The sequence below is a fragment of the Symphalangus syndactylus genome, chromosome 14, assembly GCF_028878055.3.
Source record: "Symphalangus syndactylus isolate Jambi chromosome 14, NHGRI_mSymSyn1-v2.1_pri, whole genome shotgun sequence".
Lineage (NCBI taxonomy): Eukaryota > Metazoa > Chordata > Mammalia > Primates > Hylobatidae > Symphalangus > Symphalangus syndactylus.
This window is the reverse complement of record NC_072436.2, coordinates 69,654,443-69,674,471: the sequence shown is the minus strand read 5'-3', so window position 1 is coordinate 69,674,471 and position 20,029 is coordinate 69,654,443. Positions and strand designations below refer to the sequence as shown.

General features: G+C 45.2%; 1 protein-coding gene across 2 annotated transcripts in view; it reads right to left on the bottom strand.

Moving 5' to 3' along the window:
* ADD2 (adducin 2) overlaps positions 1-20,029 on the bottom strand; it is a 113,134-nt gene that overhangs the window by 39,025 nt on the left and 54,080 nt on the right. The window contains exons 2-5 of one of the 2 annotated variants that reach the window (XM_055241103.2): positions 17,626-17,744; positions 10,833-11,049; positions 8,925-9,063; positions 314-465 (exon numbers count right to left, since the gene is read on the bottom strand). In XM_055241103.2, the coding sequence (XP_055097078.1) occupies positions 314-465; positions 8,925-9,063; positions 10,833-11,015 (474 nt within the window). In that variant the 5' untranslated portion in view covers positions 11,016-11,049; positions 17,626-17,744. Of the gene's footprint in view, positions 1-313; positions 466-8,924; positions 9,064-10,832; positions 11,050-17,625; positions 17,745-19,186; positions 19,201-20,029 lie in introns of those variants that run through there. The other variant, XM_055241104.1, reaches the window with a different exon arrangement.

The window sequence follows — 20,029 nt, the reverse complement described above, 5'->3', positions numbered from 1 at the left end:
TCCTTATCTCTCCCCCAGCCATAAGAGATAAAAAGGACTCAGCCTTTATTTGGAGCAGGGGAAAGGGAGCTATAAAAAGAAACTCACTACGATCAAGGGTAGCTCTAGGATGTTCCTTCCCATCCAAAGAAGTGCCCGCTGGGCAGGCTGCCTTATCAATGACCACAGTGGTTAAAAACCTTGGAAGGGTTCAGTGCATTTTGGCCAAAGGTCACCAGCAGTGCCATGGCCATGCCAAAGGTGAGGAGATCTCCTTTTGGGTTTTGTGGGACCACACGCAGTGCCCCACCCAACTCCAGGGTGTGCTGCTCACCGTGACATAGGTGTCACTCAGCTGGGCCCAGCCATAGAGGTCCAGGAGTCGGTAGACACTGCTGATCTTGCACCGCATGAGCCGCTCCCCTTTGGCCAGGTTCAAAGAGTCAGCCGTGTGTAGGTCATTGATGGGCGTCATCATGGAGACATCTGCAGGGACAGTGCAGTTCTCTCAGGGACAGGGCCCATCTGCCCTCCCCTTCCTTGCTCCAGTGTTCTCCAAATTCTCACAGGCACTAAAACTGCACAGGAGACTTCCCCAGGCAGGGAATTAAACATTCTTTGACCTTTACCTGGGGGAGGAGTCCACAGAATCGACGTTTGTGCCCAATAAAGTCTGCTTATTCAGATAAGCTTTTGCTAAAAAATCATGGCCAGTCTCAAGGCCACAGAATGAAGGGTTCTGGGAATGCCACACAGGTTCTGGGAATGCCAAGCTTACCATAAACTCTGAAGATGGGCACTGAATCAAAGCAAGAATAAATCTCTGAGTGGAAACATGGGTATATTTCATCAGTTATTACTAATGAAGAAGTTACTTACTAGTCATTAAACCAGCTATTACGTTGTTTTAATGACACCATGTAATCACATTTTCTGTGATCTAGAAACAGGGAAAATAGAAAGCCATATCAGGGCTGGGCACGGTGGCTCACACCTGTAATCCCAGCATTTTGGGAGGTCAAGGTGGGCGGATCACAAGGTCAAGAGATCAAGACCATCCTGGCCAACACAGTGGAACCCCGTCTCTACTAAAAATACAAAAATTAGCTGGGCGTGGTGGCACACGCCTGTAATCCCAGCTACTCAGAAGGCTGAGGCAGGAGAATCGTTTGAACCTGGGAGGTGGAGGTTGCAGTGCACCACTGCACGCCAGCCTGGGGACAGAGCGAGATTCTGTCTCCCTCACCCCCCCCAAAAAAAGAAAGCCAGATCAGCCTGAAAGTAACTTCCTCAAGTTTTTCTAACAAGTCATAAACTTCTGGAAGTGAGTGCAGCTGTGGCTGGCTGAAAGGCCAGAGGCCTCAGGCAGGGTACCTAGGCTCCTCTCTGGGCATGCAGTCCCTTAGCTATACAGTGATTCTTTCTGGGAATTTGAGGGGATGTGGAAGGGATTTGGAAATGGGCCTAGAGGGTTTGATAGTCTTGTCCTCAGAGCATGCAGGTGTCTAGGAGATGACATCCAGTCTATCCCATTAACCATGATGACCACTGCCTACATGCCTCAGGAAGGGAGCAGAGGGCATCTGAGCTCCAGCGCCTGAATCAGCATCTAGGAACCAATAAGAGAATCAATAGGAAAAGGTTCTGGCTTAAAATGGTGTCTGGCTGGGAGCCTCCTGATGCTGCCTCTCCCAGCTCCCACCAAAGATTTTAATGGATCAGGATGCTCTTTGGAAGCTTTTACCACCTCTGTGAACCTTGCTGCAGTACGATGTATGTCCTGCATCGAGTGTGCCATTAGTGGAAGTGATGACGTGGTCTACAAAAGCGAGGGCAGACTGGGTGCTGGGCCAACATCCAGCGAGCAGAGCAGGCCTTGAATCACCCATGTCAGGAGACGCACACAAGGGCCTTGCCAACCAGAGGTGATACACTTCCAGGGCAGGTGCCCTGCAAACACAGATAGCAGGGACAGCAGTGGTCCAAAAGCCTAGTTAGACTGCCAAGGACAACAACAAACTTCCAAAGTTAAGGATTTCTAATTCAAATTGACCAGCTTGGGATTGCCTCCTCCCCCTCTGTGAGTTCCCCAGACAAGAAATTACCTCTCTGCTTCATGCCTAGCAGCAAGGAGGGCATGTCAAAAGCACAGGGCCCCAGGCAAAGGTGGGCAGGTGGGGCTGATGTTGGGAGGTCTATATAGTCTATACCACAGATCTTTGAATACTTCTCCTACAAATAACCATGGGGCCCCAGTGATGGCCAGGGAGCCAGAACAGGTCTGAAAACACCCCCATCACATCATCTGTGTCTGTATCAAAGAGAGTCCCTCTCCCACAGGTACAAGGAGCAGAAGAAGAAGAGAACAGGAGGGCTCAAAAGGAGCTCGCGATCCCCTGCTCTGAGTCTCAAGAGAGGGGGATGAAGAGAGGTTGATTAATGAGTACAAAAACACAGACAGACTGAATAAGTTCTAGAATTTGAAAGTACAATAGGGCAACTGTAGTTAACAAGAATTCATAGTGTATTTCAAATCAGCTAGAAGAGAAGATGTGGAATGTTCCCAATAAAGAAATTATCAGTAAACTATCGCAAGGACAAAAAACCAAACACCGCATGTTCTCACTCATAGGTGGGAATTGAACAATGAGAACTCATGGACACAGGAAGGGGAACATCACACTCAGGGGACTGTTGTGGGGTGGAGGGAGGGGGGAGGGACAGCATTAGGAGATACACCTAATGCTAAATGACGAGTTAATGGGTGCAGCAAAACAACATGGCACATGGATACATATGTAACAAACCTGCACATTGTGCACATGTACCCTAAAACCTAAAGTATAATAAAAAAAAAAAAAAAAATTATACGTGTTTGAGGTGATGGTTTTTCCAATTATCCTGATTTGATCATTACATTATATTTATATATAAAAATGTCACATGTACCCCATAAATATGTACAACTATTATGCATCCATTTTAAAAATAAAATAATATTACAATAACTTTTTAAAAGCTTATTCTAATTGGCCTCAGGAAAGTTAGGATGGCTAAATGTCATGTTTATAAATCAGATCTAACTGAGCCATTTAGTCAAAGTACCTAAGAAAACACAGAAAAAGATGAAAACTCACCATGATCCCTGAAAGCTAAGACTTAAGGGCACACTGATGCTCAAAACCCCAATTTCTAAGGCAAATGGAGCTAGACAGATAACAACCTATCAGGGCCTGAACTCATGGTACTTGAAACTTCCCCTCTCCACATCCCTGAATCAGATATCCTGGATGTGTACTAAGCAGATTTTCAGGCATCCATCTGTCTTCCTGACAGATGCTGATTGGTGAGGCAATGCAAATGCTGGTCAGCCCTGTTCCTTTCTCAGGAGGAAGAGTATAAGGACAGACATGGAAAGGATGGTAGAGAATATGACAGATTTGGGAGATAAAAACCAGAGAGCCAGGCTATAGATAAGCCATATGAATATGGTAGAAGAAACATTTTCTGAACTGAAAAAAAAAAAGACCTCTGCATGCGAGTACTCACTGATTATGGGGAAAGTTCATATAAAGAAAAAACCCTACAATTATATGCTTCCTGGTAACATTTCTGAAATACAGGGATAAGGGGAAAATATCCATAAGCATCTAGAAAAAAAATGTTTGGCAACCTAAAAAGGAACCAAAAAAAGTGGCTATCTCATTTCTGTTATAGCCACAGAATGTCAGATGGCAATGCTATAGGAAGTTTACAAAAAATAAAAACAGACCAGGCACAGTGGCTCACACCTGTAATCCCAGCACTCTGGGAAGCTGATGCAGAAAACTCGCTTGAGCCTAGGAGTTTGAGATCAGCCTGGGCAACATAGTGAGAACTCATCTCTATAAAAAATTTAAAAATTGCCCAGGCATGGTGGCACATGCCTGTAGTCCCAGCTACTTGGGAGGCTGAGGCAGGAAGATCACTTCAGCCCAGGAGGTTGAGGCTGCAGTAAGCTGTGTTTGCACCATTGCTCTCCAGCCTAGGAGACAGAGCAAGATCCTGTCTCAAAAACAAAACAAAAAAAACCCCACTAAAATAAAGTGGCCTCAAAGAGGTAAAAATAAAAGGAAGATCAAAAGTACACCACGCAAATATAAACAAAAACTATGTAGAGGTCATCACATTATTATCAAAATAGAAGTTGGGCAAAACGATATTCTCTTAACACAAAGAAGCTATTTTGTAGGTCATTTTATATGAATTAAAGGTACAATCAATAATGAAGCTATAACTATCAGTCATGCTTATGCCATGAATATTTCAAGACATAGAAAGCAAAAACCATCATAAATACCAAGAGAAATGAACAGAAATCAAATATAATGGGAGGAAATTTTTTACAAAATCAAATTAAAACAAAAATATAGAATAAATACCACGCTATAGAGATGGTATATACCCATTATCATTTTTAAATGATATTATTAGGCCACAAAGAATACCTGAATACATCTCCAACACAGAAATTAAATAGGCCACATTTTCTAAACATAATGCGATAAAATCCAATGCTATTAGCAAACCTTTAAAAGACTAAGCATTCAACCACTTGGAAATAAGAAAACACTCCTAAATAACTCTTAGAAGAGAAACAAAGTCCAGACAGCAACTGCAAGCTATTTAGAAATTAACAATAAAAGAATCACTATGTGTCAAATTCCTGAGATAAGGCCAAACACATACTCATAGAAAAAATTTATAGCCTTAAATGTCTGTATTATTGAATTAAGTATAAACATAAATACATTTTATGCTACTCTAGAAAATACATAAACAACAAAATAGAAAAGTTATGGAAAAGGATTAATGAATATAGAAATAAAACTAATGAATCAGGAAGCAGAAGGAATAACAGGACCAATAAGTAAATCCAAGAATTGGCTTATGTGAGATGATCTATGAATAAACAAATACCTAGATTGGTCAATAAAGAGAAAGCAAAAATTTACATAGCACCAGGAATGAGAATGGGATGTTATCTCATCTACTTTAGCAGGAAATTTGAATGATAAAAATAATACTGTAAATGACTCTCATAATTTTGAAAAACTCCATAAATGGATTATTTTACACAAAATATACAACGAAAATTTAACCAAGAAGCAGCAAAATAAATTTGGAAACTCCAGATGAAACTGAGGCAAAAACATCAAAAATCCCTAAAAATATTCCAGATCTAGATGACATTCTAAGTCAATAATAAATCTCAAGGAACAGAGATTTCCTATCTTATTTAAATTATATCAGGGTAAAGAAGAGAGTGAAATCACCTTGATTCATGTTATGAAATTACAGTCATGGTATAAATACTAGGTAAAGACTGCCCAAAAAGTGAACTACTAACCAATTTCATGTGTGAATATGAATGCAAAAATCTTTAATAAAATTCTGGAAAATCAAATCCAGAAGGGTATTTTTAAAAGAATGCATCAAGACCAGGAATGATTTATTTCAGTAATGAAAAAGGAGTTCAATACTCAGAAATCTGTTACTAAAACTCATCACCTCAATAGTTCAAGGGAAAAAAAACCCAATAAATGGCCAAAATGTATTTTATGACATTCAACATCCATTCCTGAGAAAAACTCATAGTGAACTAGAATAAAAAGATATTTCCTCAACATGATAAAAAATAATTATCTCAAACTCTTGTGGTAAAACAACTTCCATTAAAGTCGGATATAAGACAAGGATAACTAACCTATTATTAAACATTGTTCTGAAAGTTCTAACAGATGCAATGAGAAAACTGGAAAAATAAACCAATGGGTAAATGTTGAAATGAAGGAAGCAAAATGATCACGATTTGCAGATTATGTGATTTTTGTATATACAACAGCCAAAAGAATTAACTGAGATGATATTAAAATTTAAATAAGAGTTCAATAAGGGGCTAGTGTATACACACACGCACACACACACTTATATGTGTGTGTGTGTGTGTGTATATATATTATATATATATATATATACATATATAACAATTTATCTTAAATGAGAACTATAACCAGAAAGAAAATAGAATGGATAAAGATTCACTTAAAATAACAAAGTTATTTAAAAATTCCAGAATAAACTTCATAAGAAATTAGTCAGAACTACATGAAAATAATTACTAAACTTTTCTGATGGATATGAAAGAAGACTTAAATAAATAAAAGACATATCTCATTTCTGAAAAGATTTACAATTCACTCATGTAAATGTTTTTAAGTACCTACTATGTGCCAGATACATTCTAAATCAAAGGATATAGCAGTGGACCAAACATACAAATTTCCCCTACAGAGCTTACATTCTAACATAAAATTATAAATTTATAAATTCTTCACCAAATCAACTTATTCATTTAATGTAATCCCAATCAAAATCCCAAAAGGGATTTTTAAGGTCAATGGGGGCACTTGACAAAATAATTCTAAAGTTTGATTTTTGTTTTTGCTTTTTTGAGATGGAATCTTGCTCTGTAGCTCAGGCTGGAGTGCAGTGGTGCAATCTCAGCTCACTGCAACCTCCACCTGTAGGGTTCAAATAATTCTCCCGCCTCAGCCTCCCAAGTAGCTGGGATTACAGGCATGCACTACCATGCCTGGCTAATTTTTGTATTTTTAGTAGAGACAGGGTTTCACCATGTTGACCGGGCTGGTCTCAAACTCCTGACTTCAGGTGATCCACCCACTTTGGCCTCCCAAAGTGCTGGGATTACAGGCATGAACCATTGTACCTGGCCTAAAGTTATTGTAAAGAATAAACTTGTACAAACACTTGAGAAAAATTGACAAATGCATAATTAAGGGTATTTGTTCCATCGGATGATGAAACATGGGAAAGGTATTTCTAAGCATGCAGTCAAAAGCAGAACACACAAAGGAAAATTACAATGGTTTCCACTACACAGAAACTAAAGAATTCTACAAGACAAAAAAAATGCCATGGACAAAACTAAAAGACAGGCCGGGCGCGGTGGCTCACGCTTGTAATCCCAGCACTTTGAGAGGCCGAGGCGGGCGGATCACGAGGTCAGAAGATCGAGACCACGGTGAAACCCCGTCTCTACTAAAAATACAAAAAAAAAAAATTAGCCGGGCGTGGTGGCGGGCGCCTGTAGTCCCAGCTACTCCGAGAGGCTGAGGCAGGAGAATGGCGTGAACCCGGGGGGCGGAGTTTGCAGTGAGCCGAGATTGCGCCACTGCACTCCAGCCTGGGCAACAGAGCGAGACTCCGTCTCAAAAAAAAAAAAAAAAACAAAAAAAAACTAAAAGACAAAGGAGAAACTGGAAAAAAATGCAATATATTTGACTGATAATAGAGAAATAGCTTTACTTTGTAAAAATGTAAAACTCTATAAGAAAATAATACACTAATAGGAAAATAGGCAAAGGATGTAAAAAGGCAATTTACTATAAAAAGAAAGTCAGGGCCAGGCACAGTGGCTCATGTCTGTAATGCTAACATTTTGGGAGGCCGAGGTGGGTGGATCACTTGAACCCAGAAGTTCCAAACCAGCCTGGGCAACATGGTGAAACCCTGTCTCCACAAAAAATACAAAAATTAGCCAGGTGTGTGGTGCATGCCCGTGGTCCCAGCTACTTGGCAGGCTGAAGTGGGAGGACTGCTTGAGCCTGGAAGGTTGCAGGGGGCTGAGATTGCACCATTGCACTCTAGCCTGGGCAACAGAGTGAGATTCTATGATAAAGAAAGGAAAGAAAAGAAAAAGGAAAGGAAGAAGAAAAGAAAAGAAAGAAAAGAAAAGAAAAAGGAAAGAAAAGGAAAAGGAAAGGAAGAAGAAAAGAAAACGAAAGAGAGAAAGAGAGAGAGAAAGGAAGAAAATCATGTCTGATATGTATGTGAAAATACATTAATATATCCAACCTCATCAGTAGTCAAATAAGTGCACATTAAAACACAAATAAGGTATTATTTGTCACCTACTGAATCAGGAGGATGAAACAAATGGTATAGTATACACTATGGACCAGGGTAGAGGAAATGGGCACTCTACCGCATTGCTGTTGGGAACGTAAATTGGATCCATTTGGAGAAAGGATGTAATCTGCCATTCTGCATTAAAGTCTTTAAAACATGCAAGCATGTACTTCAATTCAGCAATTCTACTAGTAATTTATCTTAAGAAAATAATCACGGATATAATCTCAGGTTTATTTACAAGGATGTTTATTGCATTGTTGTTCCTAATAGAAAAAGCTGGAAATAACCTAAAAGTCCAACAATGGGAAATTTATTAAATAGCATGTATCCACCAAAAATTATATTATAGAACCATATTTTATGTGATTACATTTGTGTTTGCATAATCTATATATGTTAAGAAAAAAAGGACTGGAAAGATATATGTTCACCAAAACATTAAGAATAGTAATATGAGGGCTTTAAGAACACAGTAGAATGATTTCTGCTTCCCTTTCTTGGTTATTTTCACAGTTTTCAGCCATAATCCTGTAATAATCTTATTGAGGGGGAGTTATTTTTTGATGCTTGTTTTTTAAATGTTATGGGCAGAGCACAACAGCCCAGGAGGGTGGCTTCCTGCATAGCCCTGGCTGGCTCCTGTCAGCCCTCATCTGTGGAGTCAGGTTGGCCTGTCTAGTGGGGCATGGAAACACAGGCTTCAGTGGTCTCCTCCCATCCGCTGAAGTCACCTCCACCCTCTTATTCCTGGCATCAGGGGTAATTCTTCTGTGCACATTTAATTTGCGGCAACATCAGAAGCAGAGCCAGGTACCTCTCTGGCTGCTGCTGAGCTCCCCAAGGCCTGATAACACAATAGGCTGCTTGCTCCGTAGCCTGGCAACCAGATGCTTCTTGCTGCTCCTCCCTCTCTTCCCCACCCCACCCTCCCCTCCACCTCTGCTCCTGGCAGCTCCCCAGACACCACATACTCATGGAAGATGTTGGGAAGACTGCGTGGGAGGTGCTGGCCATGAAGTCCGCGATCTGTCGCAGGGCCCAGATGTTGGAGGAGTTGTTCCCCTTCTTCATCTGCTCCTGGATGAGGCCTTCCAGCTCCTCCCTGAAAGACTGAAGCAGGCCCCGAGGTGCTGGTCCCCCCATAGCCTCTCACACAGCTGCCCAACAATGAGCTCTTCCAAGTGCCCACCCCTTGCCCCTGGGTCAGCTAGGTCAGGGCCATGCTCAGGGTCCCCAGCCACAGGGGACACTGAGCAGTTCCACTAGGACCTCAGGAATTGCTGTATGGGAAGCAACAAAGAAATGCTGGGAATGGATCTTGTGTTCCCTTGCTCTGTGGGCAGTAATCCAGATTCCAGGTCCTTTCTGTGTCTAAATGAGGGCCAAGACCCCTCCCCACCATCAGACATGGTAGGACTTCACTTTAGTAATGAAGGACATTTTTTTAGGCAGAACTGAATGGAGAGAGCCACCATCCCTCTCCATTAGCAGTGCCTGTGATTCTTTCGGGCCTCAGTTTCCTCATGTGCTTAGTGAAAGGGTAGGAGGAAGAACAGGAGGATTTGATGACCTCTGAGGTCGCTTCCACTCCTCATGTCCAACTCTAAGCCTGGCTTTTCAGACCATGAGTCCATAAGCAAGGAATCCTGCCCACCAGGTGGCAGGAGAAAACACTCAGGAGGAAATGGGGGGCCACTTAGGTGTGTTGGCCAACCTATAAAAGGACAGAAGGAAGCAGGCCCTCCTCCAATCCCTGTTTCCTGCCTGAGCCCTGAAATCTGGGCTGGTGCTAACTCTGCCGCCTCTCCTAACCCCCTTGCCACCCCTCCTAGTCACACTCTGGGGGTTTTCCCAGGGGCTCCTCACCCCAGTGCTTTCAGCATCTGCCATATTCCTCCAGGCTCCCCAACACAATATCTGGGCACAGATACTGGACCTCAGCCCACTCCCTGGAGCTGCTCTGTGTAGCCTGAGTATGCATCATGGCTCCCAGCCAAGGCCTCACACAGCCCCTGCACAGGCCCTGGCTCTCTGGAGCCCAGAAGGCCAAGGCAGAGTGGCTCTCACCTCCTGAGCCCATCCTGGCAAGCAACTGGAGATGCCACCTCTGTCCCTGGGCTTCCCGATCCTTAGGATCATGGGCTGATTCCTGAGGACCCCCAAGCTCTTCCTCAGTCAGACCCCTCTTGCCTCCTCCACACTGATCTCACTCTGCCTTCAGTGGTCCACAAGGCCCATGCTTCGGCCTTCTCAAGGCACTACCTGCCTCAAGGAGGAGCTCTGTGTCCATGCCGGGCAGGAATCCACTGGCCCCAAGTAAGAAGGGACGTGAGTGATCCCGACTTGCCTTCCCTTCCCGCACCCCATCCCATAGCCCTGCTGAGCCCTCCACTCTCCCCACCTCCTGGGGCTTCCAGGTCCTCCTCAGCCCCATCCCATTCATGCCAAAGCTTCATTTGTCCCGACAGAAAGTTCTTACTTTATGGTGTTCAGTAAAGGGAGCCTCAAGCCCTCCTCCTGGCACAATGCTGGTCTCCAGTTTACATGGATTTTGTCCGTTCATTGTCATAGCTTTGGGTGAGGAGGGAAGACTGGGAACTGAGGCTCCGAAGGGGCACGGGAAACTGAGGGGGACTCCTGTCTCCATCCCACCTCCCCCCTGGCACCGAGCCAAACTGCCGCACACAAGCCAGGTTCTGCCATCCACCAGTTACAAGGGAGGTCAAGGCCCCAGGTGACCAGATCCGTCTTGCTCGGTGGGCTTACATTTCTACTGACCCTGAGCAAGGGGAAGAGGAGTTACTCATCTTTCGGATGGGTATACGCCCTGAAGAGACAGCGCCCCCTGCACCCTTCCTGCCCGGGTCAGCCCCACTCACGGGACTCTGCAAGATCATGGTGACGCGCTTCTTCTGCTCCATCAGGTTGAAGTCCTGCCGCAGGTCCGCCGCCCGGTTGCGAAGGCGCATGTACTCGGGGTCGTCCTCTGAGAAGCGGTCAAAGTAAGGCTGCTCCTGCGGCGGCGGCGGCGAGGCAGCCTCGGGGACCGTCTCTTCGCTCATTTTCCCGGTGCGTTTGCAATCTGCTCCTGGAACGCTACAGAGAAGGGGAGAGGGAATGCGGTCAGGTTGGTGCTCCCCATCGGGGTACACGTTTCCCAGAGCACAGGGCTAGGTTTGGTTGGATTCTCAGTGGGGTGCGGCTGTTCCTAGGATGGTGGAGGCAGAGCCTGGGGAGGAGGGCAGGACGCCGGTAGCGGCCCCATATACCCATCTATAGGGGCGCTGACGTGCCATGAGACTAAGTAAAAACATGGGTTCAGGTGTCCACTCCCTTCCCCAAATAGCCAGTCCTTAAATGGTCACACTTGGCTTGGTGTAGAGAGTTCCCCGAATGGAAACATGACCTGCAGACCTTGTTGAGCATTTCTGTGATGCACACCTATGTAGTGGTAAGCTACTTACTGGAAATTAGTACTTCATCTAAAATGGAAACCCTCTAAGAAGGCCCCTCAAAAATTATGGTGGAAATAGCTAATGCATGCTGGGCTTAACACCTAGGTAATGGGTCGATAGGCGCAGCAAACCACCATGGCACACATTTACCTATGTAACAAACCTGCACATCCTGCACACGTACCCCAGAACTAAAAAGAAAAAAAAATGACGGTGGGAAATTCACAAAAGAACACTACTATTAAACAGGGCCTACTAAGACTACTACTAAAAGAGCACAGGAACTACTAAAACTACTAAAACTTTGCCCAGTGCTTTTCTTTACAACTTAAACTTCGCTCTGGCCCCTGGAAAGGAATTTATTGGTGAAGGTGAATCTGTTTCTGTGAAACTTGTCTTACTGCAGAATCAGATTCTTACTCCAAGTTTAAAAAGAGGTGTGCAACTTTATTAATGGAAAATTATTTTCTCTCCAATCCCACTCAACTCATGTTGAGAAACAACAACTAAATATGGTTTGCAGGGTGCCATGCTGCCCGGCTGCCAGAACCCCACGTGCTGTGTGTAAACCTGCTCCCTGGAGCAAGGACCACGACAGCCCCTGGAGAGTCAAGCTGGGGGAAAGCTGTGGATTTTTTCTAACCAAGTATGCTTTTTAAAATGTATGAATGATGAATGAAGAAATGTTTTCTGTTGCTATCTTGGAGCCCTTCTGATGAGTAAGCCTGCAGTTCCGGGCTTCACTTCCCGGCTGTGGGAATTTGGCGAAGCCCGTCTCCTTTCCTATGTCAGCACTGCAAGGCCTTTAAGTTGGTGCTCTGCCCCTTCAGCACCCAGCGCGGCCTTACAGAGCGTTGGCCTTCTCCCTGCTGGCTGATTCTCTTCTCAGCAGAAGGCAGCATGTACTTTGGCTGAACAATAATTAGCTTTTTAACATATATGTGAAGATACAAATAAAAGAGCATTACAAGGGACCAAGACACTTGGGTTCTCATCCATAACCTGCCACTCCCTTGCTTTACCTCCATGGGCTCCCATTCCGTGAGGAGAATGTTCTCTTGTTCTTCGGGAGAAGGCTCCTGGCCTCCCAGGTCCTGATCTGCCCTTTGCCTGTGGCTGGCCAGTACTGGCTCCCTCCAGCCTTGCTCCAGCAGTCCTATTGGCCCCAGCCTACCCTTGATTCTGGTCAGAAGCTCATTATAAAGGAGGCTTTGCTGATGTCCAGTAGAGCATATTCTTGCTGTCTCTGAGCTGCCTGTAACCTCTTCTTCCATATTCTACCAGAACTCCACCCTCTACCCTTGCAGTCTCTCTGGGTGGGGTGAGGGGAGAATGATGCCATAGATAAGCTTGGAGGACAGTGGAAGGCCATCCCATCAGCCCAGAATACACAGATGGTTTCCTTTTGTTCTTGTTTGCATTCTTCCTTTAGGGGAAAGGCAAACAGTTCGTTCAAGGGAAGGCACATGGACAGAGTTCCTCAAGGGTTAGCTGATGGCCTGAGCCCTCAGGCTAGAGCAGTGGTTCTCAACCTTGGGTACACAATAGCATCACCTGGGAACTATAAAAACTATTGATGCCAAATATTCTAACATAATTAGTCTGAGGTATGACCTGGACATCAGGATTTTTCAAAAGCTCCCTAATCCCTAGTGAGCAGCCATGGTTGAAATATCTATAGTTTAGATGTTAATGGTTGCAACATGTAATGGAAGGCATCCATTCCAGGTGTTGGCCATTTCTAGCAAGTCTGACATAAGATGGCACAAAACCTCACATAATCTGACTCTCACATCACAGGCCACGTCCCATAGCTGTCTAGGCCCCTCCTCTCATTCAAACCACCACCTGCTATCATACACTTGGCCTGGGACATGTTACATTAAGTTTGGCCTAAAGCTGCCTCCTTACATATTTTAAGTGTGGCCTAAGGGCTTTTCCACGTATAATAAACTGTAACCCAACTTGATGTATAATAGACTGTAACCTACTCTTGTGACAAGTAGCTGAGTCTCAGCCAACCACAGCAGCTGAGCTTCCACCAATCACAGGTAGCCAACTATTCAAACACTATTCCAATAAAGCAAATACAAAGCCGTAACCAATTCAGCCATTTCTGTATCTCACTTCCATATTCTGTAGGTCACTTTCCTTTTTCTGTCCATAAATGTATCCAATCATGTGGCAGACTCAGAGTCACTCAGAAACCATTCTGGTTCTGAGGGCTCCCCAGTTCCTGAATCATGCTTTGCTCAAACTCTGTTAAGTTTAATTTGTCTAAAATTTTTAACAGGCAGTGGGAGTGCTCCAAATGCCACCATGGCCCGCTTCTGCAAAGCTGCCGAACCAGGACCTATGATGATCTTAATCATTCCACTAGTTAGTCATCTTCTTATGAAAGCCCTTGCCTGATCTCCCCCAACCAGCACCACACTTACCAGCAGTGTTGACAAAATATTTGATAATAGGGGATGGAGATGAAAGGTTGGAGGTAGGGGAAGGGGTCTGCTGGGAGTGGGAGCCAAAAAAAAAAAAAAAAAAGATTCTGTAAAGACAGATTTTGGAACAGATTTGGCAGGCTGCTAGAATGGTTGTGGTCATACTTAGCAACATTTAAATCCAGACCCTTTCCTTTCATCTGAATGGAAAAAGAGTGATTTAGTCAGGGATATTGCTGGTGGACTGAGCTCTAGACTAGAAGTCAGGCACCTGCAATCTTGCCCCTATCTGTCACTCAGTAGCTGCATGGGCTTGGGCAAGTCATTGCCTCTCTCTGGGTCTCACTTTGCCCAGCTCTAAATGAGAAAATGAACCGAATGACCTCTGGGGTCCCTTCTAGCTCTGACACTCTATGATTTATCTGAGTTGGAGACAGATAAATTCATGTAATAAAGGCAGAAGGATGGAAGATCTGGGTTTCCTGGAGCAAGAGACCTTCCCGCTTTCCCCCAGAGCCTCTCCCACAAGTCAGATGCCAAAAGAGAAACATCTGCAAAGAACACACATTGGCCTTGTGGATTCCAGTCAATCCCATGTGCATGGGGTTAATTAAGAATATTTCACCTCTATTACGCTCACACCCAACCTCATCCCTGGACCTTGAGGATAAGAAGGGATGACAAAGTCAAACATAATAGGACTGCATCAGAGCCACACAGACATGTGGCCCCCACTCAGATTCTTCTGGGCAGGCAGCACTGCAGAACAAAACTCTTCCAGAGACATCACCTCATCGAACCCCACTCCTTCTCTGTTTAGTGACTCATCATAGTAAATTAATTCTCTTCGGCGCTTTCAAAGCCCTGAACCTTTGATGTTATTTTTAAAACAGCAACAAGCAACTCCCCTTCCCCAGCAAGTACACTGGATGTGAGCATAGGCATGTGAGCCCCCTGTGCTCCCTAGGACTCCAGGCTCCAAGCCAACCGAACTCTCAGCTTCTCTGGCACTGGGATCATTTTGGCCAGCACAGCCTTGTACTGAGCCTTCCAGGCAGGAAAAGGTTAACCATCTCCCCCTCCCCATGGAGTGGTTGCATTCCCCAGTAACTGGTCTGTGAAGGCTGTGAAGTAGCTCTGCCCTCCCTGAAGTGCAAAGAACCAAGAAGCTCTGGGCCTGATGGACAGGAGCTCACACCGCTATGCCCCAGGGTCTGCCTTCCCTTCTTAGAGCCCAGCCCCAGAGGGTTGCTCCAGAGGTACTCCAATGGGGGTGGTGTAGGACATGGAAGCCCTGACTCCATCACCATCACAACAGGGGCCTGAGCCAACCCTTTGGCTTTGTGAATCAGAGGCATCCTCTTGTGCTCCTTCCTTCTGTCTCCAAAAAGTTATGTGCAGAATGGCTTAGCGATTAAAAGCACAGACTCTGGAACAAGACTATCTGCGTTCAAATCTCAGCTGTGCCACTTATTATCTGTGTAATCTTGAGCTAGTTACTTAACTGCTCTGTGCCTCTGTTTCCCCACATATAAAATGGAGACTGTAGTAAATTAACTACCTTGAAACGTACTTGTGAGGATTAGTGAAGTTAATGTATGTGGAGTATTTAAAACAGGGCTTGGTATATAGCAAGTGCTATTAACTACTCTTATTATGTGTGATTTAGGGGCTTAAGTCATCTTAGCATTAGGAATTCAAGTAATGAGAGGCTTGTGATTCAATTATAAACAGGTGCACACTAAATAACTGTAATTATGTGTTTTAGTCTAAAAAACTAATTAAATCTCGAGCTACATTGACAAAAAGAAGAACATCCAGAAAAAGACTGAGAATGCCCAGTTTCCCAACCAGATAATGGGAACAGGTCAACCTCGATATCACAAAAAGAAGCTAACCAGGATGCTGAAGATCAGAGGAGACCAGCGTGTGATGAGCCAGGTGTGATATAAGAAAGACAATATCTCGTCTTTGTCCCTGGTTCCTGGCACAGAGTTTCAAAAACATTTGGAATTCCTAAAATGCCCAAAAGACAGTAGGAATGTCTTTTGTTATTCATCATGAGCCCCTTTCAACTGAACCTGAGTTTATACTAATAAGGTAACTTATGATAGGCCCTTAGTTTCAAGGAAGGGTCTAGCCACCCCAGAAAACCGAAGCACATGATTAGAAGCCTGTAGCATCAGCTCCACCCCCCCCCACCGCACCCGCCCCCATCCCACCACTTCCAAAGTGGGCAGAGGGGCTAGAGATCGAGTCCAGACAAGTGGCAAATGATTTCACCACTCATGCCTCTGTAACAAATGCCCCTTGATTTTTTAAAAACTCTGGACATCAAGGTGTGGGGGAACTTCCTAGTTGGTGAACACATTGATGTGCTGGGAGAGTTATGGGCCTGGATTCCACAGGAGAGAGCAGGGAAGCTCTGTGTACCCCACCTTACACCCTGACCTATGGATGCATCTCTTCCATGTGGGTGTTCCAGAGTTGGACCCTTTGAAATATGATTGCAAGTACCATACTTTTGGTGAGTTCTGTGACTCATTCTAATGAATTATTGAACCTGAAGAGGGGTCATGGGAACTCCTAAATTTATAGCCAAATGGAAGTGTGGGTGACCTGGGGACCCCACTTGTGGCTGGTGCCTGAGGTGGGGATGGTCATATTGGCAACCTTGTCCTTTATCTTGTAGTAGTTAGCTTGTGTGCCCTTCAACTTGGGGTAGTTCATGTCAGAATAGAATTGAATTGTAGGACAGCCAGCTGATGACAGGGAATTGGTGACATAATATTACCAGGCAACTTTTATTCATGATGTATTTTAGCCTCCAGGACCAATCTATGAGGTCGATATTATTGTTCCAGTTTTACTTGAACAAAATAAAGATAGGCCGGGTGCAGTGGCTCATGTCTGTAATCCCAGCACTTTGGGAGGCCGAGGCGGGTGAATCACCTGAGGTCAGGAGTTCGAGACCAGCCTGGCCAAAATGGTGAAACCCTGTCTCTATTAAAAATACAAAAATTAGGTGAGCATGGTGGTATGCACCTGTAGTCCCAGCTACTTGGGAGGCTGAGGCAGGAGAATTGCTTGAACCTGGGAGGCAGAGGTTGCAGTGAGCTGAGATCACACCACTGCACTCCAGCCTGGGTGAAAGAGGGAGACCCTGTCTCAAAAAAAAAAAAAGATAAAGAAACTAAATCACAAAGAGATTAACAAACTTGCTCAAGGTCACACAGATAACAGTGGAGTCAGGATTTCAACCAGGCTTGTCTCTAGCCCCACATCCTGCACTTCTCCACTCTATCATTCTGTCCCAGAACATCTGCTGGGCTGCCATGTGGAAGAAGGATTAGGCTGGTTCTCTAGAACCTCAGAGGCCAGAACTAGGAAACCAGGTGGTTGTTACAGACAGGCAGATTGCAGCTGAGGGCATAGGGGAGAACTTCCTAAGGGAAAGAGCTGCTCAGTAATGGGAAGGTGGAACAGGATGCCTTGTCAGGTGGGGAGTTCTCTCTGCTGGGAGTCAGAGTGAGCACAGGATGCTGTAAAGGGGCTTCTGTCCTTGCTGAACCATGGGCAGGGGGTGGACTAGTGACTTTTAAGGTCCTTCAGATATTATGGTAGGTCTTGAGTCAGCAGGATAAGGGGACTTCATAGCAATGACCTGAGTGTCTGGAAGCTCATCCTCACGCAAAGGGCCTTGTCTGCACCTCATGTGATAGGCCCAACCAAAAAGTGTGCATCACCCCCGTCACCACCAGAAACTACTGCTTACTTACCGGGAGGCTGGCCCAGCCCTGTCCAAGGCTCCTTCTGTTCACTGCTCAGTCTGCACCCCCCAGCTCCACTCTCAAGGGTACCGGCGACATCTACACAACCTCAAACATCCAGGTGGAAACTGCAAAACACAAACACGACGAGTGTCAGGACCTGCACCACCATGACTCTTCACCTGATTTATAAGAGCTTCTGGGAAATTCCTTAAAATGAACTTGAAATGAATTTTTATTTTAAAAGCAAATTATGACTTTAAAAAGGTAGCCGGGCGCGGTGGCTCACGCTTGTAATCCCAGCACTTTGGGAGGCCGAGGCGGGCGGATCACGAGGTCAGGAGATCGAGACCACGGTGAAACCCCGTCTCTACTAAAAATACAAAAAAAAATTAGCTGGGCGTGGTGGTGGGCGCCTGTAGTTCCAGCTACTTGGAGAGGCTGAGGCAGGAGAATGGCATGAACCCGGGAGGTGGAGCTTGCAGTGAGCCGAGATTGCGCCACTGCACTCCAGCCTGGGCGACAGAGCGAGACTCCGTCTCAAAAAAAAAAAAAAAAAAAAAAAAAAAAAAAAAAAAAAAAAAAAAAAAAAAAAAAAAGGTAAAGAGGCCAGGCACAGTGGCTCATGTCTGTAATCCCAGCACTTTGGGAGGCCAAGGTGGGGGGATCACGAGGTCAAGAGATTGGGACCATCCTGGCCAATATGGTGAAACCCCATCTCTACTAAAAATACAAAAATTAGCTGGGCATGGTGGTGGGCGCCTGTAGTCCCAGCTACTGGGGAGGCTGAGGCAGGAAAATTGCTTGAATCCGGGAGGAGGAGGTTGCAGTGAGCCGAAATCGCGCCACTGCACTCCAGCCTGGGGGAGGGAGTGAGACTCTGTCTCAAAAAAAAAAAGGTAAAGAAAGCTGCATTATCTTTACAATTGGGATCAAAATTCCTTTTAAAGAGAAGAATTGGAGAATTTCTTTGCTGAGTGCTGGCTGGCAAGGCCTCCAGGGAAAGTGGTTGCCCTGGCCTGGTGGAGGGCGCAGAATGTGGAACTCCAGCACGAGCCCAGACGTGGTTGCGAGTTGCTGGGCTGGGAGGATCTCCCTTCCTGAGACCCCCAAAACACTTCACTAACAGCTGCTAAACTCACAGATGCTAATGTGAGTGATGTTTGGATGCAGCCCAAGACGCAGAAGCAGCCTGAAGAATATCGCATCCCAGCAAAATGGGAGAGTTTTAGATTTGCGCAGGCTGTCCATGGGTGAATTCAAGGCCATTTCACCCAGAGTTCAAGGGGAAGAAAGGCCCCAGCTAATACCTGGATAATAGGTCCTAAAGTACTACTGAAGGAGGAATATAAAGTTGTTAATACCTTACAAACTAGGGTGAGTTACTACTCCAAAACTCCTAGGAATCAAGGTCTTCAAAGCATTAATTGTCAAAATGTTTAAAAATAAAGGCAAGTGATGACAAGTGATCGTTTTCCATTTTCACTTGGCTATTCTGTTGTTCTGACCCAGAGCTGCTAGGGGCTGTCTCATGCAGGGCTGGCAGCATCCCTGAGCACCCCCACCCTACCGCCGCCTGCCCATGGCTCTGGCTCACTGGCAGCTCAGGTCCATCCCTGACCCAATGCTGTCCAGAGTGGAGCCATTCGGAGAGACTCGTCCCACCAATGAGGAACAAGGAGAACTCGTCTTGGTAGGTACAATGTGCCTGTGGGAATCCAGGATACCTGTACACCCACTAAGGCTCAGCCTCCTCCTCAATCCAGCCAGGTGGCCTGGGGATCAGTGTTTCAGTGCCTGGATGGTCCCTGAGCCCAGTCCTGATGCTCGCCCATCTACTTAGGAACAAGTTGCTTCTAAGAGTGAGACTCTGTGCTCTGCACATCCAGTGCCGGCTGAGGTCCTTCTCCCAGAGGTTCTATTTTTAGTTAGAACAGGGTCCTAGCCACCACTTGATGCTGGCTTTCTCCAATGGCCTCCCTTCCAGGGCTGGCCTCAGGGTGGGGTTTGCTGATGTATCTCCACTGCCCTGCCTAAGGACCAATCTTGCAGCCTCAAACACCAGCTTCCTCCCCTTCCCCAGAAGGTCTGAGGCTGCCCTGTGGCCACAACCTGCTAAGATTTGAATTTTCAGATTCTCAGCTATTTTTTGTGTGTACTAATAAAATTAATCCTTTGCCCCCAGAAGTAGCCTGCACCATTCTTGTAAGAAAGCAAACATTTACCCCCAATGTAAATATACAGTGAACAAAATAATTCCCACCCCAACCCCCATTGCTGCTGAAATTCTCCATCAGAGCACCATTCCTTGGGTTATGGTGTTACGCCCTAATTAAAATGAAAATAGTCCTGAGAGGTATTTGAGGCAATTGTATTATCTAGAAACCACTGTCCTGTGGCAATGAAACTGTCA